The sequence below is a fragment of the Clinocottus analis genome, unplaced genomic scaffold, assembly GCF_023055335.1.
Source record: "Clinocottus analis isolate CAN_PGR_092001 unplaced genomic scaffold, fCliAna1.0.p SCAF_12, whole genome shotgun sequence".
Lineage (NCBI taxonomy): Eukaryota > Metazoa > Chordata > Actinopteri > Perciformes > Cottidae > Clinocottus > Clinocottus analis.
The window spans coordinates 19,079,457-19,092,367 of record NW_027175843.1 but is presented as its reverse complement, the minus strand read 5'-3'; the positions used below and the strand labels follow the sequence as shown (position 1 = coordinate 19,092,367).

The 12,911-nt window shown below is 43.5% G+C and overlaps 2 protein-coding genes across 10 annotated transcripts in view; one reads left to right on the top strand and one right to left on the bottom strand.

Annotated features, from left to right (window-relative positions):
- pikfyve (phosphoinositide kinase, FYVE finger containing) overlaps positions 1-5,279 on the top strand; it is a 28,092-nt gene extending 22,813 nt beyond the window's left edge. For all 7 annotated transcript variants that reach the window (XM_068572271.1, XM_068572268.1, XM_068572270.1 and 4 more), the window contains 8 exons: positions 646-740; positions 823-882; positions 1,667-1,843; positions 2,644-2,747; positions 2,828-2,956; positions 3,586-3,847; positions 4,271-4,345; positions 4,807-5,279. In XM_068572271.1, coding sequence (XP_068428372.1) covers positions 646-740; positions 823-882; positions 1,667-1,843; positions 2,644-2,747; positions 2,828-2,956; positions 3,586-3,847; positions 4,271-4,345; positions 4,807-4,922 — 1,018 coding nt within the window. In that variant the 3' untranslated portion in view covers positions 4,923-5,279. The remainder of the gene's footprint in view (positions 1-645; positions 741-822; positions 883-1,666; positions 1,844-2,643; positions 2,748-2,827; positions 2,957-3,585; positions 3,848-4,270; positions 4,346-4,806) is intronic.
- A 510-nt stretch (positions 5,280-5,789) lies between these two features.
- Positions 5,790-12,911, bottom strand: part of ankrd44 (ankyrin repeat domain 44) — a 29,947-nt gene continuing 22,825 nt past the window's right edge. The window contains exons 22-28 of one of the 3 annotated variants that reach the window (XM_068572420.1): positions 12,324-12,411; positions 11,723-11,806; positions 10,906-11,051; positions 10,742-10,824; positions 10,354-10,436; positions 10,184-10,275; positions 5,790-9,055 (exon numbers count right to left, since the gene is read on the bottom strand). In XM_068572420.1, coding sequence (XP_068428521.1) covers positions 8,796-9,055; positions 10,184-10,275; positions 10,354-10,436; positions 10,742-10,824; positions 10,906-11,051; positions 11,723-11,806; positions 12,324-12,411 — 836 coding nt within the window. In that variant the 3' untranslated portion in view covers positions 5,790-8,795. Of the gene's footprint in view, positions 9,056-10,183; positions 10,276-10,353; positions 10,437-10,741; positions 10,825-10,905; positions 11,052-11,722; positions 11,807-11,830; positions 11,941-12,323; positions 12,412-12,911 lie in introns of those variants that run through there. The other 2 variants (XM_068572421.1, XM_068572422.1) reach the window with 2 other exon arrangements.

The following is a 12,911-nucleotide window of genomic DNA, read 5'->3' as shown; positions in this document are numbered from 1 at the left end:
TTAAGAGTTTTACTTGTCACTAAGTATGTTTACTTCAGTGAAAGTACTTTTTTTTTCTCAACACTGTTAGGAATCATGCAAATAGGTAATTAATTTTAAAAAAAAGTAGATTTTAGTTTATTTTTTGCTGTAAATTTGCAGCAAACCAAAATAAATCAACAAAGAAAGAAGGAATAAATGTTTTTTTGACTTGGGGGTGAACTGTCCCTTTAATATTTTTTACTTTTGTTAAATATTTTTTTGGTTTTAAGAGTTTTACTTGTCACAAAGTATGTTTACTTCAGTAAAAACTGTTTTAAACACGGTCAGGAATCGTGCAAATCGGTTATGAAGTTCAAATAGATTTGAGTTCATATTTAGCTGTAAACTGTCCCTTTAATACATTTTACTTTGGTTACATATTTAAGAGTTTTTTCAACACTGTCAGGCATCGTGCATATACGTCATTAATAAAAAAAAGTATTTTCAAATAGATTTTAATTTATTTTTCGCTGTAAATTTGCAGAAAACAAATCAACTAAAGAAAGAAGGAATAAATGTGTTTTAGCAAAGTAAAATCTCACAGTTAGCCGTCGGGCCGACCCCGTGTTGTGATCTAAAGACCTGACGAGTCGTCCTGATTCCCGCTGCGTGTCGCCCTCTCAGCGCCAGCGACGGCCGGGTGAAGAGCAGCCCTCTGCGGCCCGGCGACGCGTCCTCCAGCCAGCAGAGCCGCTGCAGCGCGGACGCCGATCCCCTCAGTCAGTGCTCACACTCCTCACCGCAACGCACCGCAACCACAGCAGGCGACAAACGCTTCACTTGTGTTCCTGTTTTGTGCAGAGGACGCAGACGCGGCCGACAAGCAGAAGAAGCAGACGCTGAACCCGCACGTGGAGCTGCGTGAGTACACGCTAAAGTACCTTCAAAGTACTTGAGAATACTCTGTAAAAGTGCTACGTTCAAAATGTTGGTTGAGGAAAAATATGCAATCAGGACTTAGTGTCCGCTGTGACTGTTATAAGATAAAATAATCCTTTATTATCATCATTATCTTTATTATCATCTTATTGCGCTAATGCTAATATATGCTAATATATGTCATTGGCTTTGTATTACAAAAGCAGCATTTTATTGCTGAACTTTTCTCCTTTTATCGATTTATCATTTGTTTTGTAAAACTTCTACAAATAGGAAATGTCGTGCGAATTACCCAGAATTCATAGTGACACAGTGACTTAAAAAATCCTCATTTTGTCTCACTAACCTCGACGTTGTCATAACTAAATTAAATAGATGTCTTTATTGAACATTGTCTGGGTTTCTGGAGGGTTTTAATAAGATAAAATAATCCTTTATTGGTCCTGCAGAAAGGAAATGTCCAGGATTACAGCAGCAAGCGTAAAGTAAGCAACAAATTAGTTAAAAATAATTAAAAAAATAGTCTGCAGTTTATTTTTAATCAACTGAGAGTTGAAGTCGTCCAGCTGTAGAAACCTTGTGGGAGTTTAATTTATAACAAACATCATGTTTTCTAAGCTCTTCGTGTGATTTAAATGCAAAAACCCAACAAGTCAAAAGCACAACGTTCCCCTCTGAGATGTGGCGCAGTAGAAGCAGCGAGGAGCAAGAAAAGAAACGACTCGGGTGAAGTAAAAGTACCTCAAACTATTTGTTAAACTTGCAGAATTCTCCGACGCCAACGCCAAGTTCTACTGCCGGATCTACTACGCCGAGGAGTTCCACAAGATGCGCGAGGAGATCATGGAGAGCAGCGAGGAGGACTTCGTCCGCTCGCTGTCCCACTGCGTGAACTGGCAGGCCCGCGGGGGGAAGTCTGGAGCCGTGTTCTACGCAACCGAAGGTTGTGTGTCTGTCACGCGTCTCACATAGAAGTCACTGTGCAGCCAGTGAAGCAGAGTGCATTATGGTTATGATGTATATTGTTAAATGTTCATGAGCATTATTGTTTCATATTGCTCTGCTTGCAGGCAAATGTCTTTTTACAGAAAGAAAAGAAATATTTAAATGCCCAAAATAAATATTTTATACCAGCAGATCACTGAGCAACTGACATGAAAAAATATATATTTTCATGTCAATGAGTGATGATGACGATTACTCTTCCTTCAATAGAGATAAGGAACTCATTGACAAAAATGTATATGATAAAAAAACCTTAAAAAAAAAAAAAATTTCATGTTATTCATACAAAACTTTATATTTTGGGTGGAACAAAAATTATAAATACAAAAAAAAGAAGAAAAAAAAGTCAAGGATCATGACTACAAAAAAGGAGTTATCATGAAAAATATGTTTTTTTAGACTAAAATACACATACAATGTATAAAGAGCAGCTGTACTCAGTATAAAGAATATCTGCAACCTGCAAACATTTTTTTCTCTCCAACATCCTTCAACATAACGGTTCAAATCATACGTCAATTTCCTCTCAGTGTGTCACAAGAGTCCTCCCTGGACTCCAGCGTGAACTGATCATAATTCGGAGGTCAAAGGTCAGCTGTAATTCAAGCATTTGTGCACCAATGAGGAGATATGAGCTGACATTTAGGACCCAGTAGCCTTGAATGATTTTTCTCTATATTTTTGTATTATTTTATGTCATAAAAGCGCGTTGGTCACATGACCTCTGCTCCTCCTCAGACGACCGCTTCATCCTGAAGCAGATGCCCCGGCTGGAGGTCCAGTCCTTCTTGGACTTTGCTCCTCACTACTTCACCTACATCACCGGAGCCGTGCAGCAGAAAGTGAGCGTCACAAAGGGGGCGGGGCTTCTGTCTTTTGAGGGCGGAGTTTAAATCAATAACAAACTCATTCTGTAACGCAGCGGCCGACAGCGCTGGCGAAGATTCTGGGTGTTTACAGGATCGGTTACAAGAACTCGCAGAACAACACGGAGAAGAAGCTGGACCTGCTGGTGATGGAGAACCTGTTCTACGGACGCAAGATGGCGCAGGTAACACAAAGTACCACACAGCAGGTAACACAAAGTACCACACAGCAGGTAACACAAAGTACCACACAACAGGTAACACAAAGTACCACACAGTGACAGAACCACCCTGAGACGTTCTCTAAAGGAGACAGAACCTCCTGAGACGTTCTTTAAAGGAGACAGAACCTCCTGAGACGTTCTTTAAAGGAGACAGAACCTCCTGAGACGTTCTCTAAAGGAGACAGAACCTCCTGAGACGTTCTCTAAAGGTGACAGAACTTCCTGAGACGTTCTTTAAAGGAGACAGAACCTCCTGAGACGTTCTTTAAAGGAGACAGAACCTCCTGAGACGTTCTCTAAAGGAGACAGAACCTCCTGATACGTTCTCTGAAGGAGACAGAACCTCCTGAGACGTTCTTTAAAGGAGACAGAACCTCCTGATACGTTCTCTGAAGGAGACAGAACCTCCTGAGACGTTCTTTAAAGGAGACAGAACCTCCTGATACGTTCTCTAAAGGAGACAGAACCTCCTGAGACGTTCTTTAAAGGAGACAGAACCTCCTGAGACGTTCTTTAAAGGAGACAGAACCTCCTGAGACGTTCTCTAAAGGACACAGAACCTCACTGTGACCTCACGTCGCCCCCTGCAGGTGTTTGACCTCAAAGGTTCCCTGAGGAACCGCAACGTGAAGACGGACTCGGGGAAGGAGAGCTGCGAGGTGGTTCTGCTGGACGAGAACCTGCTGAAGCTGATCCACGACAACCCGCTGTACATCCGCTCGCACTGCAAGGCCATCCTGCGCGCCGCCATACACAGCGACGCCTACTTCCTGTCCAGCCACCTCATCATCGACTACTCGCTGCTGGTGGGGCGCGACGACGCCACCGACCAGCTGGTGGTGGGCATCATAGGTGAGGAAGAGGAGGAGGAGGAGGAGGAGGAGGAGGAAGGAAGGAAGAGGAAGGAAGAGAAGGAGGGAGGAGGAGGGAGGAGGGGGGGAGGTAGGGAGGGAGGAAGGAGGAGAGCGAAGAAAGGAGAGAGGGAGGAGAGTGAAGGAAGGAGGGGAGGAGGAAGAGAGGGGGAGATCGAAGGAGGGAGAGAGGGAGGAAGGAGGAGAGCAAAGGAAGGGGTGAAGGAAGGATAGAGGGAGGAGGAGAGCGAAGGAAGGAGGGAGGGTGGGGGAGCGCAGGAAGGAGGGAGGAAGGAGGAAGGGAGAGAGCGAAGGAAGGAGGAAGAAGGGGAGGAGAGAGGAGGAGACGTCTGTTAGTGTTGGTTTAAACTGGGTTAAACTGGTTTAAACTGGTTTAACTGGTGGCGTCTGCTTCCCTCCGTAGATTACATCAGGACCTTCACCTGGGACAAGCGGCTGGAGATGGTCGTCAAATCCACGGGAATCCTGGGAGGTCAAGGTGAGTCTGAAGGGACAGTTTGAAGACGCCGCTTCGTGTCTCTGACGCCGCTTCCTGTCTCTCTGACGCCGCTTCCTGTCTCTCTGACGCCGCTTCGTGTTTCTGACGCCGCTTCCTGTCTCTCTGACGCCGCTTCTTGTCTCTCTGACGCCGCTTCCTGTCTCTCTGACGCCGCTTCCTGTCTCTCTGACGCCGCTTCTTGTCTCTCTGACGCCGCTTCCTGTCTCTCTGACGCCGCTTCCTGTCTCTCTGACGCCGCTTCGTGTTTCTGACGCCGCTTCCTGTCTCTCTGACGCCGCTTCCTGTCTCTCTGACGCCGCTTCTTGTCTCTCTGACGCCGCTTCCTGTCTCTCTGACGCCGCTTCCTGTCTCTCTGACGCCGCTTCGTCTCTCTCTGACGCCGCTTCTTGTCTCTCTGACGCCGCTTCCTGTCTCTCTGACGCCGCTTCCTGTCTCTTCAGGGAAGATGCCCACCGTCGTCTCTCCGGAGCTGTACAGATCTCGGTTCTGCGAGGCGATGGACAAATACTTCCTGATGGTCCCCGACCACTGGACCGGCCTGGGAGTCAACTGCTGAGCAGAGCGTGCATGTGCAGACACACACTTACACACACACTCACTCAGGAGAGTGTGTGTTAACCTGAAGCACACTGGACGTTGTGCATGTGTGTGTATTGAACGGCGTGTACGGCGCCGCATCATTCCATGGGGGCGGAGCCTCTCTGCAACAGGAAGGACGACAGATCAGGTTTGATCTTTCAGTATTATGAGATTATAATTTAAATGCGTTTTTAAAAGGTTTGTCGTTTTGTCAACGCCAAGAGGACCACCGACGACATCCAGCCTCCAGATTATAGTTTAGTAAACAGAACTAAACCGTGTAATTTAATGTTTGTAACTGTACAGAGATTATGTAACTATTAAAAGATGATTAACTCCGTTTGTTTGGGTTGTTTTTGCTCCACGTTGATGAAGAAACGAGGTCAGACGGGCTCCTCAGTCTGAAAGTGTAAACAGTGAGACATAAAAACATTTTATAATGTGCTATAATGTCACCTTTAAATAAAAAAGTCTTAATATCTTATTTAAAAGTCATAGTATGCTGTAAAATAAGTCATAAATGTCGTAGTATAATGTCATATAGTCATTATTTCATGAAAGTCATAAAGTAATTCAGTGTTCTCATTTAAAATATTCATGTCATAAAAAATCATTTTCATGAAAGTCATAAAGTATTTATTTCAATATATTCAATAAAGTCATATTATGTCATAAAAATAATTTATTTCTTGAAGGTCTTAGTATATAGCATGTCATATAAAGTATTAAATTAAATGTTTCATTCAAAATATCCATAAAAGGTCATAATATAGTATGTTAAAGAAAATCATAAATGTGAACTTTCTAACAAGGTAAAGAAATCAGCTAAATTAATTTTCTCACTTTAGTTTCTTTCTTCAGCGTAAAAAAAAAATCAATCCCCTGAAAGAGAAATAAAAACAGCACACCGATAACTTCAAACCTTATTTTTTTATAATTGTACAATTTCTATAAAACAAAGGGAAGCTGACAAACAGCCCTCAGCGCGTCGTACTGCATCAGGAACTGAGTCCTCAGACACGGGACCATCGCGATTGTCTGACCAGTGGAGCTCATTTCCTGTTGAATATTAATAATAATAATAATAATAATAATACTGGCACAGATTCAGTCTCTGTGCTTCTCGACAACGTGTGTGTGCTTACGGGCGTCTGTTTGAATGCAACTGCAGCTTTAAAAAGAAATAAAGAAAAAAGGGGTTTTGTTTTTAAAAAGAGCTCGTTCAACTTTACTTATGACTTGAACGTCCGGTGATGGAGATTTGTTTTCATACAAAGCTTCACGTGCTCGACGCCAACATTATGTACAAAATCCACTTCAATTTCATATCAGTACCTAAAGCTAACACTCTCACACACACACACACGTCTGGAGATATTCCATGTTTTTCTTATCGTCTACAAAACCCACGAAAAGACCAAGTTTTATAAAAACATCTCGTCCTCTTTTTGCACCAACTGTGGATTCATCCGCAGCTGAAAATAGTCCCCAATAAACACACTATTCAGTCATTTCATTAAGCCTTTTTAAAAAATAATGTGACTTTTAAGTCAAGTTTTCATGAACTTTTACATTGTCGGTTACGGTCTTCTTCAGCAGGTTTGTTAACGAAAGGAAAATGTAGAATATCTGCAGTCTGCAGAGAGGAAACAGCGGAGGGAGACATCAGTTCACCAAACAAACCAACGACGACAACAGAAACAAAACCCGGCCTGCGCGCGGCTCCCTCTCAAACTGTCACTCAAAGTCACATGACCGCCTCCTCGCGCTCCAGATCAAAGAATCACTCCACCCCAAAAATACACAAAACAATATGTAAAAAAGCAATAATTTGGCTTCTGGTGGCAGATGGCGTGCAAGTAGTTTGGGTTTGAGATCATTATTTATTAATGATTAACCTGTCAATTAATTAGTTTAATAAATATTTGAAAATACCAACAAAATATTGCAAGTTAATACGCAAATTGATTGTTTTTTCCTTTTGTTTTTTTTGTCTGAAACTCAAAGATATTTAGTTTATAGATGAAGGTAAAAGTTGTGAGTTTTTAACCACGTTTGCATAAAACAATTAAATTTCTATTTTATTTTTTAAAGACAGTTCCGGATTTTTGTCGACCGACGAATCGAGAACGCGTCTAATACTTCCATCTGTAGCACGACAACTTCTTTAAGAAGTAAAAGTAACATTTTTCTCCAAATATCCGCCACAAAACGTTCTTTTCTCTATTCTGGAGCTTTCAATCACCTCACATGAACTTCTTCTCCCAGTTTTGTATTAAATTGAGGATGTTAAAATGTTCCTCTACATTTAATTCCAGTGAGTAGCTCGAGGGTCGGTGACCATATAACCCACAATGCACCTGTGTTGCATGTTCTCTCTCTTTCCCTCCTGTGCCTCAACACCACCAGGGCTTCTCTTGTTCGGTGAGCCGATTCTTTAGTTGTCAGAGCACGAACAAAAAGATTTGTTATGAAAGAAACTGAATCGTCGACATCAAGGCACTGGACACGTTTCAGACGATGGCACATCGCTGGCAGGTAGACAAGACGGAGGGGAGGAGGTGAGGAGGGAGGAGGTGAGGAGGGAGTGGTCAAGGCCCTGTGTTTTTTGTTTTTTTTTTAAACATTTTACGTGCTGGCAGTATTTGTACCATCTTGTAATAAGATATTTAAATGCCAGACGAAGGGAGGGAGACCGACCAGAGGTCGTTCGAGGTCGCGGGATGGATCTCAAGCCTTACGTCACATCTGCACAAACCCTGTGTTTCAAACCGGTGGGTCCATCCCAATTCCCTGATTTGATGTTTCCTCGCTCCTCGAGTTTAACTTGCTCCTGCTCCGGCAGCACAAATAACAGAGCCAAATATTTATGTTTTATTTGAGATATATATATATATAACTCATTGGAATGATTCAGTAGCCTGAATGTTTTAGGAAAAGTGTAGATTCATAAATATAAGACTTTCTAATTATAACTCAACTTTACAGACACGATATCAACGATATCCCAAATCTCTCCTGGTTCAAATGAAGGGAATCGAGATGTACCCAGTGTGTCGTGTACAAATTGTTGTGATGAATATTTAAAAACTACTAAAAACATCTTATTCACATCCCAGCAAACAGTTCATGAAAACCTAAAGAGCAACCTGCAAATTTGTGCTTCAGTTGTTTAGTAACGGTTGTAAAAGCAGGCGCTGAGTTCATCATCAGCGTGTTCATTGTCAAATATTTGGTACGACAAGCCTAAGATCATAAAAATAAAAAATAATGTTAGAATGACACGTAGCTGTTTTCATGGCCGCATTACATTTGTTCTTTTTTTAACATTATTATTTTTTTAAGACAAGTCTCAGAGGCGAACTGTTGCGCCGCGCAGAGACTGAAGTACCGTTTGGATTTGAAGCACCCGTGAGGAGAAGAACAAACCGCGGCGCAAGCTAACACAAGCATGCAGACCCGGCCCCGAACTGGTCCAGATCGGATTCTTCTTCTTCTTCTTCTTCTTCTTCTTCTTCTTCTTCGTGGAGCTGCAGGCTGGTGCCGTGCGGCCGCTCCGCTCATTGTTTTTTAGTTTTTTTTGGAGAAAAAAAAAAGGGCACGAAGAAAAGGCGCCGCGTGGCCTTCAGCCAGCAGGGGGCGACGGCTCTGCACCGCGAAACGTCCGAGCTGCGAAGTCTCTACCCTTCTCCCTCAAGAGTGCACTCACGTCCGCAGACTTCAAACACTGCGTCGGTCCTGGGGAGGGGGGGAGGTGACGGGCGGCGGGTTCAGGTGCAGCGCGCTCGAGGTAGAAGGGGAGAGAGTCGGTTTCGGAGAGAGGGGGGGCGGGGTGAGGGGGTGGTGGGGGTCAGAAGGTTTCCGAGTCCTCCGAGTCGTTCTCGGTGGTTCCCTCGCTGGAGGGTCTGGAGGGGTTCCTGGGGCTGCGGGGCCCCCGAGGGCCTGCGCCCGGGACTTTACCCCCCTGGTGGGGCAGCTGCCTCAGCAGGGAGCCTGGGGAGGGAGCCCCGGAGCTGCAAGGGGAGCAGAAAGGCATCATGGTAGCCAGAATGAGAGCCAGACAGTCAGCCACCTCTCTGCTAGGAGCGCAAGCTAGAGCAGGCGTCAGACCTAAGAGAGAGAGAGAGAGCGAGAGAGAGAGAGAGAGCGAGAGAGAGAGAGAGGGAAGAAAGGGGAGGGATAGGATAGGTAGGAAGGAGGAGAGCGAGACGTAGACGTGGAGGAAGCAAGGAAGGCGAAGCAGAAACAGGAGACAAAGGAGGGATGGAGCAGCATTCCATTAGTGTTCAGCCCGCTGACAAAGTACACAGACTAGAAAGAGGGAACACGGACTAGAGAAAGGGTACACAGACAAGAGGAAGGGTACACAGACAAGAGGAAGGGTACACGGACAAGAGGAAGGGTACACAGACAAGAGGAAGGGTACACAGACAAGAGGAAGGGTACACGGACAAGAGGAAGGGTACACAGACAAGAGGAAGGGTACACGGACAAGAGGAAGGGTACACGGACAAGAGGAAGGGTACACAGACAAGAGGAAGGGTACACGGACAAGAAAGAGGGAACACGGACAAGAGGAAGGGTACGCGGACAAGAGGAAGGGTACACAGACAAGAGGAAGGGTACACGGACAAGAAAGAGGGAACACGGACAAGAGGAAGGGTACGCGGACAAGAAAAAGGGTACACAGACAAGAGGAAGGGTACACAGACAAGAGGAAGGGTACACAGACAAGACAGCAGGTACGCAGAGCACAAAGGAACAAACCCAGCTGACGTGTATCACTACACAACAAATCATACACCAATAAAAAGCAGAGAAGCAGCTTGTAGAGTTTAAGTCAGGGTTCCCACGTCATCGAGGAAGTAAAACTCCAGGAAATCTTAATGCCTTTTAAGTCAGATTTAAAAAAAATACTTTCCCCCATAAGAACTCTTAAAAACCTTCAAGACTGCTTGAACATTTGATGCTTTTAATGTTTTAATTTTGAACACATTAAAGTTTGTGTTTCTCACCAACTCAGTGTCACAAACTCCACGATCAGTGGGAACCCCCTTTTTAAAAAAAAACAACTTTCTTTTGCGGCACACATGGAAAAGAAATCCATTCACGAGTCCAGTTCATGCCGCAGGAACACACCCATGCTGACCAACGCCCCCCATGCAGCTCGGGCCTGTAACAGGGCCTGAGGGGTGGAGCTGGGTGGAGGTCTGGCTCCAGACCAGATTCACGTCCTACCGTTCTCATCCACCGTCTGAACGTTGGCTCCTCGGGACAGCAGCTCCTGCACCGCCTTCTTCAGACCGCTCCGAGCCGCCAGGTGGAGAGGACTAACAGAAGATGCGTTTGCATGAACAGAAATGCTTAAAGCTTCTTTCTTGTCAATGACGGAAGTTTCACAGACTCACGTTTGCAGCGCTGCGTTTGTGGCATTTATGAGCGACGTGTCAGACAGCTTCTCCAGGATCAACATCACACAGTCTTCCTTTCCCTGGAAGATTACAGCGAAATGAGGCAAAACATTCATACTGGCTGATATTTAAATTCATGTAGTGAGCTGGAGGACTCGTTCCCGTGTTGATGTACGTGTTATTTGTTCTCAGGCCTCTTTCGTAAAAGAGATCTTAATCTGAAGGAGACTTCCTGCATGAATGAATAAATAAAGCTTCACTGACTCACAGTATCTGTGCCATCAGGGAGAAAGCATGAGGGCAGCATGATGCATGATGGGAAATTCTTGAGGATGAACCCCACAACGACACTCGTGTCTAGATTTAGCCCCTTGTGGTGACTTACATTACTGCACGCGAGATGCAGCGCGGTGTTGCCGTCCTTGTCCGTCAGGCTGAGGTTGGAACTGGTGCTGGTCAACAGCACCTCTGTGTACAGAGTCAAGCAATAAATAAACACAAACCAACAACGTAGGACTCCGCAGAGTTGAAAGCGAGACATCTCCGTACCCAGAGCTCCGGCTCTGCCCTTCTCGGCCGCCATCATCAGCGCGTCGCGACCCGATTGGTCCACAGAGTCGACGGCCGCGTCGTGGGACAGGAGCAGCTGCACGCAGTCCACGTGACCCGAGAACGCTGCGGCGTGCAGAGGAGTCCTGCAGGAGAGGAAGAGGAGGAAGAGGAGGAGCTTTTGTTGAAGTCAAAGTACTCGTACATCACTGCAACAGCAGTCCTGCATTCAAACCCTGACTTAAAGGAAAGTAGTAGTGCAATCAGTGCAGTAAAATGTTAATTTATGATGTTTCTGGAGTATTATTACTTCTGCATTAATGTGCATGTTGCATTTGAACTTCTTTTATATCGTCTAGCTGTTTATTCTACATTAATGCATCATATTCTATGAGTTCATCGTATGTCGGTACGTCTGTCGTCCTCTCTAAAGAAAGATAAATCTGTTTTCCAGCTCTGTGACGGTGCGTTTCCAGCTGATTCAAGAGGCCTTTGAAGGAGTTTATTTATCTGAAGTCGGAGGATTTTGTCAACATAAATGAAACACTTCATCCTTCAGTTTATCTAAACTTCAACATCAGCAGATAAACCTGGTTTTTACTGGACAGGAAGTGGACGAAAAACTGTCATCTGAAAAGTGACAAATTTACTAAAAATATATATATATAAAGAGAAAAAACACAATATTTACAACTGAAGTGGGATGCAGTAGAATTATACATTGACATGAAATGGAAATACTCCAGTACAGCGTGGAGGTCGTTGTACTTTACTTGAGTAAATGTACTTGGTTCCGTTCGAGCGACGCACGCCTTACCGGTCCTTCGCGTCTTTGCAGCCAGCGATGTCCGACCCCATGGCCTCCAGCAGCAGCGACGCACACGGCTCGTGGTCGTTCACCCTGAGAGATGAAACGCGTCGACCGGGACGTGAGATTCTACAAGTGTTCAACGTGCTTCAGCTGCTGCTGCAGAGTTTAAGTCCACAGGATATTTAACGATGCCGAGAGCAAAGGTTCAGTATTTCTTTTAAATACTGAAAAAAGACGGAGGAAAATTGAATGAAGCAGCTCTTTAGCATTTATTTTTTTAGCACTAATGGGTATTTGCAGTTTTTTATTGAACAATTAGACAATAAACTGATATAATATACCATCTTGACACTCATGTAATTGTTAATGAAGCAGATTATGATACTATTATTCTCTAGTATGAGGACTTTCTTCTTTCTAGATGTTATATCACTGAAAAAAGTGACGAGTCAGCTTATTGTAAAACTAGTTGTAGAGCCATTCATTGAAATAAATAATGACCCAAAGCCCCAGCGTGAACGTAACTCCCCCTGTGGTTGACCGTGTCGTCCTCTCAGAGGTCGACGTGTCAGAAAGTAAATCAATGTTACATAAAGAGCTGACGTACACGGCGCAGTGCAGAGGAGTGAACGGGTTCCCATCGATGCAGCGACAACCCTTCTGCTCCAGCAGAACCTCCACACAGCCCTCATGACCTGCACACACACACACACACACACACACACACACACACACATTACATATTCACGATTCTACTAAAATAAAATACAAATATAAAGGACACATTATGCCGAATCACTTATTACAGAATATCATATCTTATATTAATGCGTTATAATTATTTATATTTTAAATGTTCATAAATTAATGTTGAAGCTGATAACGATGTCACTAATAATAACTACGTTATATAATGCAATTTATTTAGTATAGCACAAAATCACAAATGAAGACTTAATATAGTTTTATACTTTTTACTTTTATAATATAATATATTTAATATATTAAATATATATTATATATATATTATATATACATATATATATATATATATATGTATATATAATATATTAGATATGTATATTATATAGACAAAATAATATATATATATATACACACACACACACATATATATATATATAAAAGAATATATATATATATATATATATATATATATATATATATATATATATAT